We start from the raw sequence: 21,076 nt of genomic DNA on the forward strand, positions 1-21,076 counted from the left end.
ACGCACCTGTTGTGCGCGCCGCTCGCGAGCATCCGCCACGCCCACCGTGGCTACTCGCAATGTAGCTATCGATGGGTGCTGGATTATTATTTTTTAAATAAATAACATTGACTACAACTATTGAAATGACCAATAAAAAATACGTAACTACATTAGTTAATGTCGGTTCGTTTTTTTTAATTGGTTATTTTAATGGATGTATGTCCGTTGTAGGAAAGGCTTACATCATGTTTTCAAAATGAGCAAAATTGTGTTCAATATATTTTATCCGTTTTTTCCACAAAATGTATACAATCAGTTTTTCATCATCAAACCAGTTCACTAGTAACGTGGCTTGCTCCTTTAATCTCGTATCTCATATATATGACAAAAACAATGGATTCACAGATTTATTCCATTTTTATTTCATCCAAGTCATATAGAAGCAATAGCCTATGTATAAAATGGGTAAAAGAAACGGTAAAACTGAAATGGGTTGACCTACAGACGTTTCACACTTCCTTTTAAGGATGTCCATAGTGCTCAAATCAGACCTCCCATTGCCAACAATAAGTCACTTTACAATACAAAACCACCACATAGAAGTGGTCAGTAACCTCCCTTAAACACTGATACCGTGGCAGAAGACAGCTAAAAAACGTATACTAAACCAAAGACCATGATAACTGCTAAAAGTAGGCTAGCGCGTTGGTTAAAAACACTGCAGAATTGAAAATCAAAAGACAGCAACTTTTTATTTCAATAATTAAAAAAAAACTAAAACATTACAATAAAAGTCCAGAAAGTGTGATGTGGATAAAAAAGGGAATCCGTGGGATTGGTTTCCATTCCTGGCCTCCATAAGCCAGAACATAATTACAAGAGATGAACGACAACCACGAGACCCACAACGGGCCTTGGCAGAACGGAGCCTAGGCGTTTCCTAGGAGGGTCATCCCAAGCTCGGGTGCTGAATCCGGGCAGGCCTCCAGGCGAGCCAGCCGGCTCTGTTCCACTGCAATGGCCTCGGCCGAGTGCTTGCATTTCTCCGAGCCGCACTGACAGGTGAAGTACTTGCTCTTGATGTCCCAGAAGCGGTCGCCGTAGTCGAACCTGGGCACCGCAAGACAAGGACGGCGAGGAGGGAGATGTTAACATCAACAGGTCGGTCGTCACTCGCTCTCTCAGGCAAGGTGAGAGACAGCTAGTTGATACTCATAGCGAGTGAGATGGAGGGCGATGTTGACATTTTAAACAGAAGAGAGGAGGAAGTAGCAGAGAGAAAGGAGGAAGGGACCGAGGGGAATGGTTTTTGAACGAATGCCCGACTAAGGGTGCGTCCCAATAGTCATTCTGGCGCAATTCTGCTCACCCTCGCAGTTCTCAGTCTGAGAGGCGGTCTAAAGCGCTTGCTGAAATGGGTTTGGAAGAATGACGCATAAGCAGTGTATTCTACCGGCACCAGAAGAGATTTATTTTACTACATCATAAGATTCAAGCCCTTAGCATGTCTGAGGGCTGTGACTGGCCCAGACCCCAGTTCACAGTCTGCAGTGTAGCAGAACAGGAGGATGAACAACAGAACAGGTTTTGGGATGCACCCTTTTACACACACACACACACACACACACACACACACACACAAACGTTCTAAAGGCCTGTACACATATTGTTGACAATATGTTTACATATTAACATTGTTTACATGACATGTTGAAGGAACCCTGATGTTCACCTGTGTGAACACCTGTAGGTTCTATGGTTCTAAAGTGGGCGGGCTCACCCCAGCTCCTGGCCGTTGTGGATGTCCCGGGAGCTGAAGAAGGCGATGCGGGGGAAGCGGAGGTCCTGGTGCAGCATGAACACCCGCACCGGGATCAGGTTGGGGTCGCACAGGTGGTTGATGAAGCGGCTGATGTTGCCGTAGTAACGGGCGTCGATGCAGTACACCTCACCGTCCTGGGTGAGAGCGGGAACAGTAGGGGGGAGAGAGAGAGAGAGAGAGAGAGAGATAACAGAGAGAGAGAGAGAGAGAGAGAGAGAGAGAGAGAGAGAGAGAGAGAGAGAGAGAGAGAGAGAGAGAGAGAGAGAGAGAGAGAGAGAGAGAGAGAGAGAGAGAGATAACAGAGAGAAGGCGAGAGGTGGGTCACAGCAGAGGACAAAATGGTCCCACAGATTTGATTATTTTTTATTTATTTGCGGGCCAACATGACTCAAAACAGAGAAAGGTGTGTGTTGGGACTCTGCTGAATCAAACCTTGTTGTCCAGGTCAAATAGGTACGAGTCGTCCTCCCGAACGTCTGCCTCCGCGTCCGAGATCAGCTCCCCCACATACCTGGGCGTCCCAAAAAACAGTGAGGCCAAAGACACATCTACACTATATGAACTACAGTTACACACATAACTACAGTTACTGAGGCCAAAGACACATCTACACTATATGAACTACAGTTACACACATAACTACAGTTACTGAGGCCAAAGACACATCTACACTATATGAACTACAGTTACACACATAACTACAGTTACTGAGGCCAAAGACACATCTACACTATATGAACTACAGTTACACACATAACTACAGTTAGTGAGGCCAAAGACACATCTACACTATATGAACTACAGTTACACACATAACTACAGTTACTGAGGCCAGAGACACATCTACTGAATATAAACTTAGTTACACACATTTCCTGTGTATAGATTTGGAATATAAACCTTGTGTTAGACACAAAACTATAGCGAGTGAAGCCCAACGACATACCTACTGAAAGAAGAACTATTTCCCCCTACTTAATAATATTTCTAAATGCAAAACACAAGCCCACACTAAAGCTATACTAAATGATATGAACGAGAACATTTCTTTAATTAAAAGAAACAAAAAAGGTATAAAAATAATAAAAACATATTTTCATTAGACAACCTCAGATACAGAATATACATTAGAACCCCCCCCCCACACACACACACACACACACACGTGGGAGCATGGTTACCTTGGTTACCACATGGTCATACCCACAGCAACCAGGGAGGAGAGACAGGGGAGAGACCTCGCCCAGTAACTGGCATCTCCATGTCCCCTCCCTTCCTCCCCCCGAACACACACACACACACACACACACACACACACACACACACACAAAAGCGCATAGACATAAACCCACAGACACACACAAGTGAGGAGTACAAACACACACATACACAACAAACAAGCACACGGTAAAACAGCTTTAGATAAACATTCCTCTCCTCCCACAACACGCAGGCACGTATACACGCGCGCGCACACACACACACACACACACACACACACACACGTGTGTGTGGGACTCACTCGCAGATGAAGCTCCCCTGGGGGATGTCCTGCAGCGCCCGGACCCCCCAGCCCATCTTCTCCGTCCGGTACAGCTGCAGGCGCACCCTGGACACCACCGAAGAAGAAGAACAAGACGACCATGAAGAAGACTAGGACCTCCATGGGGTTCATTTCAAAGTAAAAGTCCCAACTGAGGTGGACTGGATACAGGTTATGACCGGTTATATCCGGTACGGACCATGGCCCGAAAATAAACCATGCCAAAAGGGGAAGCCTTCAGAATGTAAACAAAATGTATAATCTAAAAAAGTTTTAAAAACAAACCCATAATCTATATTGCGTGCACAACCAATTGATCAGATATGACTATGATATAACTCAATTAATTTGAGCATCATTAATAACAAAATAAATCCCATACAAATACAGAAAACCGAATATAATATATACTGCTCCCTCCCATCTCTCTCTTTCTCTCCCCTCCCCTCCCCCCTCTACTAGATATGCGAGTCTAGATCCACTTGTGTGCGGTGTGTGATGGGGGGGTCTTACTTGATGCCGGCCTGCACCACGCGGTTCTTACAGGAGCGGAAACAGGAGCAGGCCAGGTTACACTCAAAGATGAGCGGGGGCTCGATCTTATTGAACTCCTGCAGCAGCCGCTGGTCCTGGAGGGAGGAGGGTGGGATGACACTGGGGGGTCAACGAGGACGGCAGTGGCTCAGGAGGCAGAGCGGGTCGGCTGGTAACCGCAAGGATGCTGGTTCGATCCCCGGCTCCTCCGAGCCGAGTTTCGAGGTGTCCCTGAGCGAGCCGCCTCGCCCTGACTGGGTTAACTAGCACCGCCGTCGGTGCGTGAATGTGTGCATGAATGGGTGAATGTGAGGCAATGCTGTAAAGCGCTTTACCATCAACGAACGTATGGCTGGACAGGACTGAACAGCACTAGACTGGACTGTAAACCACTAGACAGCACCGGAGACCACTAAATGTGACTGGACCCCAATAAATATGACCACTAGATATGAAAGGACGTCACTAAACTGGACAATGTGCAATTGCGTAATATTTATATGCACCTCCTACTCTTTTTAATATGCAATTTTAATTATGTGCAATATAGCTCACTTTTTATTGACTTATTTGATGGAGTTTTACTGTTTGTCCATTTTGTAAATATGACCACTAAACATGACTAAACATGACAGAACATCATTAATTATGACACACTAAACAGTACTGAACATCAGTTAATATTTAATTAATGACTAGACAAGGCACAGTGACATTTAATGACAAAAAAAACAGGAACAGGAAAGTCTAGCTCTATGGGTTAAAATATTGAGGGTTCAACCCCTGATGTCAGCACTCCTGTGCACTCTGACTAAAGAGTAAAATAACACACTAGGACCAGAATTAGGACAAAAATATGCTGGTATCATCACTTAAGTTCACTTGGTTATTCAGTAACTTAGCTGTTCCCTTTATCCAACGCAGCTTAGAGTGAATCAGAAACCATTAAGGAGCTGGCGGGGTTAGGGGGCCATCTTGCCCCTAGGACGCCCACGTCTCTGCTGTGGACCACTGGGCATCGAACCCAGAACCTTCGGGGTGGGGGGGGGCGGGCCGCTTGACCACCGCACTAACCGGTGGGAGCCTGTAGCGGTGGTGCTGACCAAACACAGAGCTCCAGTGAGGTCTCATGACGCTCTCTGGTTCGGGGTTCAACTCTTGTCACGACTTCGTCGTAAAACATGAAGTCATGCGTTTGATCATAAAGGACGCGTTCCTCAGGTCAGCTGACCAGTTTAGCGGGAGGCCAGAGTAGTTTAGCGGGGATGACAGTTTAGCTTAGCATGACGACAGCTTGGCTTAGCGGGACGATAGCTTAGCTGATCTGGGTGATAGCTAGCTACGAGGGCAAGTTATTTAGCCTAGCTGAGTGCTAGCTTGGCCTAGCATTATGACAACTTAGCTGATCTGGGTGATAGCTAGCTCCGAGGGCTAGGTATTTAGCTTAGCTGAGTGCTAGCTTGGCCTAGCATTATGACAACTTAGCTGATCTGGGAGATAGCTAGCTCCGAGGGCTAGGTATTTAGCTTAGCTGAGTGCTAGCTTGGCCTGGCATTATGACAACTTAGCTGATCTGGGTGATAGCTAGCTCCGAGGGCTAGTTATTTAGCTTAGCTGAGTGCAAGCTTGGCCTAGCAATAGGACAACTTAGCTGATCTGGGAGATAGCTAGCTCCGAGGGCTAGGTATTTAGCTTAGTGGGGTGCTACTTTGGCCTAGCAGATTGCTATCTTAACTCCTAGCTCTGTGGTTGTTGTAGAGTTGTACAGGGACCCGCCCTGATATGGAAAACCAATGGGGGAAAATACAACAGGCTGTAGTGTATTCAAAACTCTAACCAATGTGTGTCTAGTACCGGGGACTGTGTGTGTGTGTGTGTGTGTGTGTCTGTGTGTGTGTGCGTGTGTGTGTGTGTGTGATACCAGGGAATGTGTTTGAGTGTGTAGTACAAGGGACTGTGTGTGTATGCGTGCCTAGTACCAGGGACTGTGTGTGTGTGTGTGTGTTGTGCGTTACTAGGGACTGTGGGCTCACCTTGTCGTACCAGCAGCGGATGCTGAGCTGTCCACAGAGGCAGTTACTGGAGGAGCAGTCGTCAGCGCAACTACAGTGCTGAACACAGACACACACAGTCAGACCATCGACTCACTAACACAACAACGCACACATCCATTAGACACAGAGTGCTGAACACAGACACACACAGTCAGACCCCGACTCACTAACACAAAAACGCACACATCCATTAGTTACAGAGTGCTGAACACAGACACACACAGTCAGACCATCGACTCATTAACTCAACAACGCACACATCCATTAGACACAGAGTGCTGAACACAGACACACACAGTCAGACCATCGACTCACTAACACAACAACGCACACATCCATTAAACACAGAGTGCTGAACACAGACACACAGTCAGACCATCGACTCAATAACACAACAACGCACACATCCATTAGTTACAGAGTGCTGAACACAGACACATACACAGTCAGACCCCGACTAACTAACACAACAACGCACACATCCATTAAACACAGAGTGCTGAACACAGACACACACACAGTCAGACCATCGACTCATTAACTCAACAACGCACCCATCAATAAATAGAGGTGCACGCAAAAAATATTACATCCATACATGCTCACAAGCATGAGATTAAACCGTTCATAAACTCGGGGGGCAGAATCAGGGACAGACCTCTAGGTGTGACGTCAGGGAGGAAGTGAGGGAGGAAGTGAGGGAGGAAGTGAGCCGGGACAGACCTGTAGGTGGGTGATGTTGCGGTCGATGTTCATGGCCGACGTCTCGCAGTTCTCTGAGATGTACTTGTAGTCCGACGGGCAGCCCTCCTCGTCCACAGCGTTCACACAGGGGATGGGCACGTTCTCGTAACCCTGGGCGACGTCACTGGGGGGGGGGGATTAATGACCCAATGGTATTGAATTATAGTGAATGCACAGTGAAAAAACTTTCATTCTACCTGACACATTCAGAGCTTGCGTGAGCTCCACCTAGTTTGTACGCTAAAAAAAGTAGCCTACAATCACCTAACTAGAGTAACCGTGGCTACTGGGATGTAACGATCAATCACCCATCATCCCCAGGTCGATCAATAACATTCTAAAGTAGTACAACTGATAATCGAATCGCATTTTTTCCATAAACTGCATAACATTTCATATTTGATCTATATTATCTATATCTACATCTCTAGATATCTAGATCTATCTATGATCAAATCGCGTTCTTCCATAAACTGCGCAACAATCCACAAACTATATCTACACCTATACTGATACATCTATACATCTATATATAAGAGGGAGACGACGGACAGGAAGTGACATCACGGCTACCTGCTGACGATCCTCTCGGTGCGCAGCGCCCGGTTGGCCACGCCCCGGCGCAGCTTCCTGTTGATCTGCAGTGCCACCCAGACGGGCGTGTCGGGCTTGGCCAGGCTCAGCGGCGTGTCCCCCTCCCGGTTGGTGGCGTCGATGGTGGCCCCCCGGGACAGGAACAGCCTGACCCCCCACCGCAACACACACACACACACACTGATAATGACACACCGGTAACCACGGCGACGACCTGTCGGCGTTATCAAAACTCCCGGTCGCCCAACAGTAAAGTATAAAAGGGAGATTAATAAATATATAAAATGAAGGAAACATTGAAGGAAATGGACTATTAAAATATATGCTGATGTTTTGCTAAGGCTCTTGGCTTGGTGGCGTTTCTTCCCATTTTCCGGTAACTATCGTTAATCTTCCGTTAGTGTGTGCTAAAGTAACTGTGATATCGGTACAGGACTTTCTCTTACGGGATCCTACGCACCATCCATTTGTGATTAAATTGTGGGGCCGTAGGAACAACGAATAATAAAGACGTGATATCATGCCACCAGGTGTGAGTGTGTTAAGCCGTTTGTAAATGTGTCCTTCCCTGTGCGTCAGTAACATCAGTGGTGGTAGCATCCACCTAGATGTATAACGGATATTTTCTACGGCCCACTGGGTAGGCTGGTAGACTGATCAATCCATAATGCATCTAGGGTGGCACGCCCACTCGTGGAGTCAGAAGAGGCCGATTTCAAACGGCTTGTAAGGGCTAATAAACTCACCCCTGGGGGTGAGTTATATTTTTAAACCAAAGTGGAGGAGCGCTGGAGGCGTGGTCAGGGGGCGTGGCTCTGACTCACGTGACGCACTCCAGGAAGCCCTCGCGGGCGGCGATGTGCAGAGGCATGTCCCCGTGCATGTTGACGGAGGACAGCGAGCAGCCGGCGTTCAGCACCAGCTCAGCGATGTCCACGCTGCCCGCGAACGAGGCCCAGTGGAGGCACATGTTCATCTCCTGGAGAGGGGGAGGGGAGAGGAGGGGGGGGGGGGGGGGGAGGGAGAGAGAGGAGGGGGGGGGAGGAGAGAGGATTTGGGGAGGAGGAGTGGGGATAAGAAGAGAGGGAACAGGTAGGGGGAGTGGGGAGAAGGGGGGGGAGGGAAGGGGAGAGAGACAGGTCGGGGTGGGAGGAGAGGGAGGGGAGAGAAGAGGGAGAGAAATGGAGAGAAGGGAGGGAGAGAAGTGGTAGGGGGAGAGAGTTGAGAAGACGGAGGGGAGGGAGAAAGAGGAGGTAGCTTCATTGAGAGGGAGACTAACCTGGGTCGCTACAAGGCGTGCTGCCAAAGTGGTGACCACACCGGCAGGGGTACACTCTTAAGGGTTCGGGATTTGAACTTCCACGCTGCTTTCCGTTAGCTTGAGTTATGGTGCATTAACGTTTAACAGCGTTTTACAGTACTCCGACTCTGTTGACCCCAAGTAGTGTCGTCAATAAAAGATCCCACAATGCATTGCGGTGCCCCTTCACCCATACATCGAGGTGGGGACTGCACCTCGCGCAGGCATCCCCAGGAGTCTTAGCGCCAGAGACAAAGTTCAACGCCAATAACGGGTCATTCCCGCCCTTTCACCGTCACTGTAGCTAAAACCACGACACACATCACATGACACACAATAAAAAACACGTTAACGATTTCCAAACGGAGGCGGTAACCAATGGCGACCTTGTCCTGGATGGTGACGTCGGCGCCGCGGCTGAGCAGGGCGCGGATCACGTCCATGTGCTTATGCTCCGCCGCCCAGATGATGGGCGTCCAGCCGCCGCTGTCCTGCAAGCACCAACACCCCCCCCAGCCTTGAGCCTTGATCCGTACTCGTTGTTTTTTAGCTAATATTTTTACGATAACGTTTGGATTTTCATGGGTGAATAATATAATAGTCAAGTGTGTACATTCGGAATACAATAGAGTGTTATTTTGAAATTGCATAATACACTAAATGAGTTGATGGCTAATTGATCCACACCGCTAAACGGGAACCCGGACGCTGCAATATGTAATCTCGTTGTTGCCACGGAGACCGTCTCCCCCCTCACCTGGGCGTTGATGTCCACCTGTCCCGTCTCCAGCAGCAGGTGGACCAGCTGCAGGTTCCCCTGCTTGGCGGCGTGGTGGAGCCCGGTGTAGCCGTCCTCCTCCTGAGAGACATCACCACACATCACCATCACATGACATATCATCACCATGACGATAAACACCGTCCTCCTCCTGAGACATCACCACACATCACCATCAGATGACATATCATCACCATGACGATAACCATCGTCCCCCTCCTGAGAGACATCGCCACACATCACCATCACATGACATATCATCACCATGACGATAACCATCGTCCTCCTCCTGAGAGACATCGCCACACATCACCATCACATGACATATCATCACCATGACGATAACCATCGTCCTCCTCCTGAGAGACATCGCCACACATCACCATCACATGACATATCATCACCATGACGATAACCATCGTCCTCCTCCTGAGAGACATCGCCACACATCACCATCACATGACATATCATCACCATGACGATAACCATCGTCCTCCTCCTGAGAGACATCGCCATCACCGTGACGATAACCACCACATCACCACACATCATCCTCACCATGACGATAACCACCACGCATCCTCATCACCATGACGATAACCACCAAACATCATCCTTTGAACGAAACTTCCCCTCACACCACCACCACCACCACCACCACCACCACCACCACCACCACCACCACCACCACCACCCCCCTTCATGTGGAGGTGGTTCCTCGGCCCTGCAGGGGCGGGGGGGCGGTGGTTCGGGGCCAGTAAGACGCTCACCACGTGGTAGACGGAGGCCCCGCACTGCACCAGGTAGCGGGCCACCTCCACGTGGTCGCTGGTGATGGCCTCCAGCAGAGGGGTCCTCGTGGTCTTGTCTTTGGCGTCCACGTTGGCGCCCGCCTGGAAATGATACAAATCGAGGCGGGGGTTCAGGTGAGAGGAACAACAGAAAGTATCCAGTCAAGGATATTATTACTTCATTAATAACTGGAGTTAAACAGTGGTTTATTCTCAAAGAAATGGATTGATTTAAAAGAGGGAGGTGGTAGGCTTTACCAAAGAGGAAGGTGAGGGAGGGGAGAGGAGAGAGAGAGGGAGAGAGAGGGGAGAGAGGGGAGAGGAGAGAGGAGAGAGAGAGGGAGAGAGAGGGAGAGAGAGGGGAGAGAGAGAGAGGGAGAGAGAGGGGAGAGAGGGGAGAGGAGAGAGAGAGGGAGAGAGGGGAGAGGGGGGTGAGGGAGAGAGAGAAGAGAATAGGTTGAGAGAGGGAGGATGTAGGCTTTACCAGGGAGGGAGGGATAAAGAGGAGAGGGGAAGAGGGGGGAGAGGAGAGGGGGGAGAGAGGGAGGTGGTAGGCTTTACCAACGAGGGAGGGAGAGAGAGGATCGAGGGAGAGGGGGAGAGAGAGGGAGGGCAGAGGGGGGTCTACCTGGACCAGCATGTAGCAGAGCTCCAGGGCTCCCCTCTGGGCCGCAGCGTGCAGCGCTGACCTCTTGCCCTGGGAGTCAGGCTGGCTGGTGGGATCCATCCCCTCCACTGAGACACACCACACACACACACACACACACACACACACACAGTTAGGACACATTAAACCGGTACGATGGTCCCTAGCATCATCCTCCCTCTTCGTGACGGCGGCACGTGACGCCATGTCTTGACGTCTTGGCATGCGATGATGTCATGTGATGACATCACGGGGGCCACTCACTGAGCATGAGCAGGACCTTCAACACCTCCCCCTGCTTGGTGGCCGGGAAGAGCTGGCGGGGGTGGTACCGGAGCTTCTTCCTCCTGGCCAATCAGAAGAGAGAGAGAGACGGAGGGAGATAACAAGGAGGGAGAGAGCGGGGGGGGGGAAATGAAGAGATGAAAGAAAGGAAGAAAGAAAGAAAGAAAGAAAGAAAGAAAGAAAGAAAGAAAGAAAGAGAGGGGGGGTGGTAAAGAAAGAGAGAGGAAAGAAGAAGAGAGTAAAGAAAGAGAGAAGAATATCCAGCACACTGTTGTTAAGAGTTTTGGCCGCAGCATACGTTTTTAAGTGGACATAAATGTTTTTATGTAAATTTTTCACCAACCTCTCCATCGGCACGTGGGTTTGAGTCTTCAGCCCGCTGCCCTCTGCCTCCTTCAGGCTGCTGGAGGAAGAGGCACCGTCCAGGAGGGAAGGGCGGCTGGGGAGACAGAGAGAGACAGAGGGGACCAGTGAGGACAAGGACGTTGTCTTCCATTAATCCCGGATGGTCCAGATTATTAACGTCAATAATCAGCGTTTGGTGATATCAAAAAACCTAACTCAAAGTCGCCCTGCCTGACCTGCGCAAGCTGCCATGAACCAAAGATGACGACATCATCAAAGTCCCTGGCGTGCGGTTCACCTGGCGATTAGCCGCGTCCACACCGATGTCAGCGCCAAACGGCGGCTAAAACCACCGAGCGACGACTAAGGACCGCACTTCAACACGACTCTGGCGCCCTATACGCACGGCTGCTCGGTTGTTGAGAAAAAAAATCATTATCGCGATTATTTTGGTCGATATTTGAATCATGATGATTCCAATTGTGACTGAGACCTTTGAAATGTCCCCTAGTAAAAAAAAAAAAAACACAAAATGTTCAAATAGAAAAATGTTCAAATCAAAAATATGGTAAAAAAAATTGATATCCAGCCGCAAAGTCTATAAGACATTGAACAATAAAAAACTATATACCCTAATAGATTTTGATTTTAAAACGTCCCCTGACCTCTCGGTGTCGTGCGTGAGGATGGCCTTCTGCAGCGCCGCCCTGCTGGGCCCCGGGGGCAGGGCGCTGGGACACACCAGCCCCCCGTTGGGCAGGCAGAGCGAGGGCCCTGCGCTGTCCACCCCCTCGCCCCCCTCCGACGCCGGGGGCAGGGTCTCCGTGGCGACCGACGACGACGAGGCCAGGGGGTCGGAGGCGGGGCGTGGGGGAGGCAGGGTGTGGTGGTCGGGGTCCCGCGGCGGAACGCCGCGGCCACGCATACGCGCACTGCGGGGGGGGGGGGGGGCAAAGAGAGAGAGAGGGGGAGTGAGTGAGTGAGAGGGTGAGAGGGTGAGTGAGTGAGTGATAGAGTGAGTGATAGTGAGTGAGTGAGTGATAGAGTGAGTGATAGTGAGTGAGTGAGTGAGTGAGTGATAGAGTGAGTAAGCTAATCTTGGATTGTCTTATCAATAAACCGATTAAACAGTAATTTCCTGATTCTAATACAACCTCTTCAATCATTCAATCGTAAAACATTAACAATAACAACTACAAGGGTTGGATTCTTTAACGACCCGATCTATCAGTCAATAAAGGGGTGAAGTCATGCCACCCGGTGTGAATGTGATTAGCCGTTCCAAGCCGGTTGAAAACCTGCCTTTCCCTGTGCCTTAGTGACATCACTAGTGGGCGTGTCCACCTGGATGTACGCTAGATAGATCCGTCTACCGGCCTATCCAGTGGACTAGAGCAAACGTTGCCTATCCATCCTATATCTAGGTGGACACGCCCACTTGTGAGGTCACTTAAAACACAGGAAAAGCCCGATTTTCAAACAGCTCGTAACAGCCAATCACACTCACACCTGTTGGCGTGACATCACCCCTTTAATATAAATAATAAAGTTGGGTTCCGATCAATCAATCAGTCAACCAATCAATGAATCAATCCCTAATCCCCCCCCCCGAGCCCCCCATCGGCCTCTCACCCCACGGGTCTGTCGGGCTTCCCCCCTCCGGCCCCCGCCCCCCCGGAGGGCGTGGCCAGCGAGGGCGCGGTGGTGGAGGACGCCGTCATGGTGACCACGCCGGTCGCCGCGGAGACGGGCGAGGGGATGGTGACCTCCTGGGCCTCCGAGGCGTCCTCGCCGCAGTGGGGGCAGAACAGCATCCCCCCGCCCCCGTTGTTGTTGTTGCTGTTGCTATGGTGGTTGCTATGGTGATTGCCGTTGCTGTTGTTGTTGTTGTTGCGGCCGCGGGCGCCGCCCAGCACGGTGACGCAGCCGCGGTGGAAGCGGTGGGCGATGCGCTGGTCGGGACAGCACTCCAGGAAGGTGCCCTGGGGGAGGGCAGGAGGAAGTGAGGTCACAGGATAGTGGCTAGGTGGCTACATAGTGAGCTAGTGGTTAAGGACAGTGGGTTAGGGTGAGTGTTAGGGTGGTGTGTGGTGTTAGGGTGCTGTTAGGGTGCTGTTAGGGTGCTGTTAGAGGTGTGTGGTGGTTAGGGTGGTGTGAGAGGTGTGTGTGGTGGTTAGGGTGGTGTGAGAGGTGTGTGTGGTGGTTAGGGTGGTGTGAGAGGTGTGTGTGGTGGTTAGGGTGGTGTGAGAGGTGTGTGTGGTGGTTAGGGTGGTGTGAGAGGTGTGTGTGGTGGTTAGGGTGGTGTGAGAGGTGTGTGTGGTGGTTAGGGTGGTGTGAGAGGTGTGTGTGGTGGTTAGGGTGGTGTTAGAGGTGTGTGTGGTGGTTAGGGTGGTGTGAGAGGTGTGTGTGGTGGTTAGGGTGGCGTTAGAGGTGTGTGTGGTGGTTAGGGTGGTGTGAGAGGTGTGTGTGGTGGTTAGGGTGGTGTTAGAGGTGTGTGTGGTGGTTAGGGTGGTGTGAGAGGTGTGTGTGGTGGTTAGGGTGGCGTTAGAGGTGTGTGTGGTGGTTAGGGTGGTGTGAGAGGTGTGTGTGGTGGTTAGGGTGGTGTTAGGGTGGTGCGTTGAGGTTAGGGTGGTGTGTGGTGGTTAGGGTGGTGTTAGGGTGGTGGTTCGGGTGGGGTTCGGGTGGGGTGAGGGTGGTGCTGTCTCCGTACCGCGAGGCAGAAGAAGCCGCAGCCGGGGCAGCAGTGGTGTTTGACCATGTGGGCGCGGTGGAGGTCACAGAGCACCTGCAGGACCACGCGGCTGGACGGACGCATCGTCTCCGCCTTCACCGTCACGCTGAGGCACGCACGCAGCTGGGACACACACACACACACACACACACACACAGAGGAGTGACAGACACACACACACACACACAGAGGAGAGACAGACACACACACACACACACAGAGGAGAGACACACACACACACACAGAGGAGAGAGACAGACACACACACACACACACACACACAGAGGAGAGACACACACACACACACACACACAGAGGAGAGATAGACACACACACACACAGAGGAGAGATAGACACACACACACACAGAGGAGAGACAGACACACACACACACACACAGAGGATAGACAGACACACACACACACACACACACACACACACACACACACACAGAGGAGAGAGACAGACACACACACACACACACACACAGAGGAGAGACACACACACACACACACACACACACAGGAGAGACAGACACACACACACACAGAGGAGAGACAGACACACACACACACACACAGTAGAGACAGACAGAGAGAGACACACACACACACAGGAGAGAAACAGACACACACACACACACACACACACACACGAATAAGACTCCGGTTTTGTTCATTGTACCTTTGTGCAATTGTACCTGATTAGAACCATACATATGACTAATGTTACATCACCAATAGCTACGTTGTACACTGTTAGATTAGATGACCTATGTGTTACTATACATCCAGCAGGATAGTGCAGTGTAGTATATATTTATATGTTCACTTTTCCTATCCCTTTTATCAAGAACATAATCTCCTACACGGTCTATAGAGAACATTTCATTACAAACCACTCGACGAACCACACGGCAGATCTCCACCTGGTGGACAACTGTGTGTGTGTCTGTCTGTCTGTCTGTCTGTCTGTCTGTCTGTCTGTGTGTCTGTCTGTGTGTCTGTGTGTCTGTCTGTGTGTCTGTCTGTCTGTGTCTGTCTGTGTGTCTGTCTGTCTGTGTGTCTGTGTGTCTGTGTGTCTGTCTGTGTGTCTGTCTGTCTGTGTGTGTCTGTCTGTGTGTCTGTCTGTGTGTCTGTCTGTCTGTGTGTCTGTCTGTGTTTCTGTCTGGCTCCATGGGGCCCGGAGCAGTGGGGGGGGGCCTGATTACTGATTGTGTGTGTGTGTGTGTGTGTGTGTGTGTGTGTGTGTGTGTGTGTGTGTGTGTGTGTGTGTGTGTGTGTTACCTCTCCGTCCACGCTCTCCGTAGCCATGCAGCTGCGGTTGACCCCCGGCCCGGGGGAGTCGACCCGGGGGGCCTCCATCCTGCAGCTGCACAGGGGCAGCTCCTCCAGACGGTCCCCCGCATCACTTCCCTCTGCACACAGGAAGCAGGAAGCGTTACACACACAACCAGGAAGCGTTACACACACACAACCAGGAAGCGTTACACACACAAACAGGAAGCGTTACACACACACAACCAGGAAGCAGGAAGCGTTACACACACACAACTAGGAAGCAGGAAGCGTAACACACACACAACCAGGAAGAGGGAACTGATACACTCACCCAGGAAGGGTTACACACGCACAATCAGGAAGCAGGAAGCGTTACACACACACAATCAGGAAGCAGGAAGCGATAAGCACTCAACAAGGAAGCAGGAAGTGTCAGACAAACAACCAGGAAGCAGGAAGTGTTACACACACACACACACAACAAGGGAGCAGGAAGCGTTACACACACACAACCAGGAAGCAGGAAGCGTTACACAAACACATCCAGGAAGTGTTACACACACAAACAGGAAGTGTTGCACACACAAACAGGAAGTGTTGCACACACAACCAGAAGTGTTACACCCTCCACCAGGAAAAGGAAGCAACACACACTCATCCAGAAAGCGTCTCCGCTAAATGTGTACTTGTAAAAGTACACAATGACACATTATAAAACGTCATTATCCACGTTAAGTCATACAGTTCAGTGCCTGGAAACACGTCACACACACACACACACACCGTGGTGGGGAGAGAGAGTGAGGCTGTCAGCAGCAGAGACGTCCAGAGGAACCTCCGTGTAGTCAGGGGGCCCGCCCACAGCACTGACCCCGGACCCCCTGGAACCTGGAACACACACACACACACACACACACACACTTAGTATACACCATGTACTTATCTATTTTATATGGGGACATCTTTCCAAACACGCATATTAGTACTAGTACCATTAGTACACATTTTGTTGTTTTCATAATTATAATCTAGGCTATATTGTTATTGTTGAACTATATTGTAACATGTTGAATTGTGGTCACTGCTGAGTCTGACGTATGATACAGTTACCACTTGCTGCTAGCATAGTGGTAGCACACGGTGCTAGCATTGTGGCAGTGTAAGTGCATTGTCCAGCTACCACACAGTGCTGGCGATGCGATAGTGGAAGTGTATTGCATAGCTAGCATACAGTGCTGATCTTCCTCCTCACCTTCATGCATCTCCGAGCCCTGAGCCCGCTCCCTCTGCTGGCTCCGCCCAGGCTGTAGCCATGGAAACGTGCCCGGGCCGTTCTTACTGGGGCTCTCCCTCTGGGCCTCAGCCTCTCCCAAGCTCTGGTGGTTCAACAACAACATCCACAGCAGCACAGACTGAGGGGTTAGCCGCGATATCAGGATACGGGCCAGGGCTCGAGGTGTGGCCCGGGAACATGAGTAACAAAGACATCTTGGATACATTCCCAGGTATTGGTAACAACAGGTCCATTTCGCATTTCCATGCATTTTTTATCAGGATGACACGATTTCATTCATTTCTATTTCAATGCACAACGTCTGCGGATTGAGTTTCCTTGAGACGAGAAATCTTAGAACTAACGTCTGCAAAAAAAGAGTTTTGACTCTAAACCCCATGGTCAAAACAAATCCCATCAGGAGCACCAGAAAGACCCACCCCTCCCAGCCGGTGGGCTTGAACCAGACTCACATGGGCGGACATGTTCATGGCGGTCTCTGGCTCCGCCCCCGCTGACCACGAACCTGAGGACTGAACCGGCACACGGCTGTCAGCTCGCTGGTCCACCAGGACAACCCTAACCCTAACCCTTACCCATCCTAGCATTGCTATGAGTCCTTCACGCCATCATAACAGGCTGTACATCACAGAGTTACACCCGTTGTGCCGTGGGCTCTACGCCATTGGTATGATAATTGCTGTTTTACGATAATTGATAGTTTTTTTGCGATGCAATAGTACAATGTTTCTGTGATTTTTTAAATAAAAAGAGTTTATGTTGAAGATGCTAATGAAGCCGTTCTACCTTATAGTGGACAAAAGCTGAGGTTCCCCTTTAAGTGAACATATTAATGTATCACCTTGTCAGAGATTTGAATTGGATCCTCTTCATCCTTCGGCTCCTTCAGCCAATCGCTGCTCTCGGCTGGTCCCGCCTTGCCAACAGGCTCCGCCCTCTTGAAACAAAAACGCTCATCAACTCAGGCTGCGAGATTATTTGCATCAACAATTTTATTTAACAACAAAAATTAATTGACATGCAAGTTTCCGGAGAAAATAACGTAGAAACGTACCCTTTGGCCTTTCTCCGAAGCACTGATGTCCATCTCGCTTGTGCCTTCGAACATCAGCCCCAACCTTCTTCTCTTGGCAGCTGTGGAGAAACAAGAGACACTTTAGACCGGGGAGACAATTCACAGGGACACCGAATATGGGGACCTGAATGGGATGCTGGTGTCTGCTTTGTAGTGTGGCGTCTAATAGAGACACGACACTACAAAGAAGACACATAATAACGACACAACACTACAAAGAGGACACATAACAGAGACACAACAATACAAAGCAGACTTTTATCCAAAGTGATTAACAGGAGGTGAATGTTGTTAAGGAGCAGAAGGGGTTGGGTCAAGTAGGCCTAAAGGTGTTGTTAAAAATCCTGTGGGGGAGTTCAGCAATGACTTCTCAATTTCTACGCTGTTATTGTGAAAGATGAGACCGGACTGTAACGAGACTTCCTGCCACATAAGAGACTGTTGGAACACAACAATGCAAAGAAGACACGAAAGTGCCATTATGGAGACACGGGGACTTATGGCACTTTGGTGTCTTCTTTGTAGCAGTATCCTCCTCTCTATAACGATTTCCTCTCTGTAGATTAACTCACCGGTTTCACTCTGCGACAGGAGGCAGGCTGAGGGGCCCGACGGAATCACCAGGAAGATGGGCGCCTCCACGCGACTCAGCTGTCCGTCAAACGCCGGCGATTCAGAAAACACACAGAGTTCACGTTCAGATCCAGTTACTGATGTGACATCATCATCATGTGGACTCAGTTTGTCGGTCCGTTAGTGTCCGGATTAAATCTCGGAGGGGGGGGTCGAATCTAGTGGGCGGGATGTAGCAACTGGTAGGTGGTTCCAGCCATCGTGAGGGCGGACAATCTCGTTTGTGATGTCACTAACGGCCGCGTTTTGAAATGTGGGCCCCCTTTTGCGTGTTCGGAACGTCGGGATCTCACCTGCGCAGGGGGCGGTCTGTTCATGGTCTTCCTCGCTCGGTGGACCTTCGGCGGGGGGCTGGAGACGGCAAGGCTCGAGGAGGAGGAGGAGGAGGAGGAGGAGGAGGAGGGAGGAGCAGGGGGCAGCATGGACTTGCTGGTGCCTGGCCCCGACACGCTCATCTTGGCTCTCCCGGGCGAGGAGGAGAAGGAGGTGGAGGGAGACGAGGAGGAGGTGGTGGGGAAGGAGGAGAAGGAGGTGGAGGGAGACGAGGAGGAGGTGGTGGGGAAGGAGGAGAAGGAGGTGGAGGGAGACGAGGAGGAGGTGGTGGGGAAGGAGGAGGAGAAGGAGGAGGCGAAGGAGGTGGATGGGTAGGAGGAGGAGGTGGAGGATGTGGTTGAGAGGAAGGTCTTGGATGCGTGTCCTGCAGAGGGGGGGTTAAGATTGTTAAAGATCAACCCTAAGCCCCAAACTCACTGAAGTTCAGAGGATAAGTTTAGTTACTTATTTTTATTGGCACAACCTTGACATTTTCTTTTACAACTGACAAAAGTTAACATTAACGCACATTCACTCGACCCCCTCCCCTCCCATCTCTCTCTCTCTCTCTCTCTCTCTCTCCAAACCACTTACACATGCTCTATACTTTACACACATATTCCAACCAATAAGTGACCATATACCAAAGAGGTTCTGACCTGTCAGAGCTCTCATTGGTGGAGAGGAGGAGGGTGGGGCGTCGCTATCATCCACAGGTTTGGAGGCGCGCTCTTTAATTGGCAGCTGAAACAGGGATGCTGAAGAGGTCCCGCCCACAGGCGAAGGCTCCATCTCCTTGACGACCAGAGCTGTGGAGGGGGCAGTGTTACCTGCGGGGGAACAAACGCCTCTGGAAGCTATCACACCTGTCTGTTTATAATATTTACATTAACATTTAGGGCATTTAGCAGATGCTTTTATCCAAAGCGACTAACAATAAGTACATTTGTCAGAAGAAAGAAACAACAATAGATCGCTGTCGGTACAGTAAGGATGTTCATAGAACCAAGTGCCGAGCACTAACAATCACTGGGTTAACCCTTTACAACAAAGATAGCAAGGATAAGATGCTGCATGATGCTAAATACTAGTTGAAAGTGCCAGGACGTACAACATATAATAAGTGCATACATCATCTGTCTGTATCCATCCATCGGATCCGGATGTTTTGATACCATGCTCACAATATTCAAACCTCAAGAAAAAATAAACTCTTTTGTTAATGAAACCGCTGAAAGGTTCAGGGTTCGATACCCAATTTCCTTGCATCTCGATCCTTAATCACCTTCCTCTATAGTGAATCTATCAGGATAACATACCTCCGAAAAGTAAAAAATACTTTAAGGGTAGGACACAACCTCTCTGAAGGCAATGTTACGCGTCCATCAAATCGTCCGACAACAAACCGACCTGAGCTGACCACGTATCGGTCCCGAGTCTAAATCCCATTCAGACCTACCTGTTTGTACTTGATTTGGTGCTGAGGTCAACTCTGCTTTGTTTCCTAGCGCATTGTCCCCCAGGGGCTCCTTGAAAAAAGAAAAACCCACGTTAGAACGCAAAAAAGTTCCATGAAGTTGCAGAAAGTGAGAGTTGCTTCTGACAGTTCAGACCCATGTGCACTGCAGGCATGCGCCACCAGGGGCTTCAAACGGGAGTACCACAACACAAACTAAATATTTTCGGATCTCAAGAGTTAATATTTAATACATAAACACAAGGATAATGCTCTAGGTTCCCGTCATGACCACACACCGGCAGTGCCTGGCTTAATGAATGATGAATGGGGGCTTATTGCGCGCCAACACACCGGCCACAGCTGGAGGATGTGGTCGGATCCAGCCCTGCAGTGTGTGTGGTGGTCCTTTCTTTAACCATGGCACTAGGAAACAACACAATATCCCGGGTATGATCCCGAGTAACGACCACACAACCACCGTTTCTGTTCTGATTGGATTCATGTGTCCAGTTAGCTCTGCAGCATAGCTCGACAGGCACAAACCAGCAGCTTAAACCAGCACTGCTGGTCCAGCAGCATACTGGTCCGAAATGTGAGATAATTTCACTCTATGGCGCAAATTGTGACGTTTTTATGCATAGTTCGTCTGTCCTACTCCGTGTCTGATGCTGTAAGTGAGCATGTAATGCATTTGCACCTTCAATTGCCCAGGTTTCTTTACCTTTGTTGCTGTTTCAGATGCCGACGACATGTTTCCCCCCACTGGTGCTGACCAGGGTTGCCAGATTGGGCCAGTTTTCCCCGGCCAATCTGGCAACCCTGGCTGAAGCGGGCTTTAGCCAGGGTTGCCAAATTGGCCGGGGAAATCTGGCCC

The 21,076-nt window shown here is 50.1% G+C and overlaps 1 protein-coding gene across 3 annotated transcripts; it reads right to left on the reverse strand.

Moving 5' to 3' along the window:
* Positions 1-390: 390 nt before the first annotated feature.
* ehmt2 (euchromatic histone-lysine N-methyltransferase 2) lies at positions 391-20,962 on the reverse strand. Of its 3 annotated transcripts, XM_079748918.1 has the most exons (30): positions 20,924-20,962; positions 20,554-20,625; positions 20,203-20,272; positions 19,403-19,573; positions 18,725-19,128; positions 18,371-18,449; positions 17,778-17,857; positions 17,565-17,660; positions 17,176-17,235; positions 16,682-16,805; positions 16,213-16,317; positions 15,436-15,566; positions 14,129-14,272; positions 13,051-13,400; positions 12,084-12,350; positions 11,417-11,512; positions 11,053-11,135; positions 10,771-10,877; positions 10,122-10,244; positions 9,331-9,432; positions 8,960-9,064; positions 8,098-8,252; positions 7,253-7,420; positions 6,659-6,803; positions 5,915-5,992; positions 3,861-3,976; positions 3,327-3,413; positions 2,237-2,315; positions 1,763-1,938; positions 391-1,092 (listed from the first exon to the last, which is right to left on the reverse strand). In XM_079748918.1, the coding sequence occupies exons 4-30, from the start codon at positions 19,533-19,535 to the stop codon at positions 912-914; spliced, it is 3,774 nt and encodes a 1,257-aa protein (XP_079605044.1). In that variant the 5' UTR covers positions 19,536-19,573; positions 20,203-20,272; positions 20,554-20,625; positions 20,924-20,962; the 3' UTR covers positions 391-911. The 3 variants fall into 3 exon arrangements, with proteins under 3 accessions (XP_079605044.1, XP_079605042.1, XP_079605043.1); XM_079748916.1 differs by lacking the exon at positions 20,554-20,625 and having other exon boundaries at positions 20,924-20,955; XM_079748917.1 differs by lacking the exons at positions 8,960-9,064; positions 20,554-20,625 and having other exon boundaries at positions 20,924-20,955.
* Positions 20,963-21,076: the final 114 nt, after the last annotated feature.

Source organism: Pollachius pollachius (genome assembly GCF_949987615.1).
Source record: "Pollachius pollachius genome assembly, chromosome: 13".
Taxonomy (NCBI): domain Eukaryota; kingdom Metazoa; phylum Chordata; class Actinopteri; order Gadiformes; family Gadidae; genus Pollachius; species Pollachius pollachius.

Excerpts from the sequence above, each read along its gene's own strand:
- ehmt2 (XM_079748916.1), bottom strand. The coding sequence starts at position 20,953 with ATGTCGTCGGCATCTGAAACAGCAACAAAG. Across the intron at positions 17,858-18,370 it reads CCTGTCGCAGAGTGAAACCG|CTGCCAAGAGAAGAAGGTTG; the intron begins GTGAGTTAATCT and ends GTTTCTCCACAG. Across the intron at positions 9,433-10,121 it reads GGGCCTCCGTCTACCACGTG|GAGGAGGACGGCTACACCGG; the intron begins GTGAGCGTCTTA and ends GATGTCTCTCAG.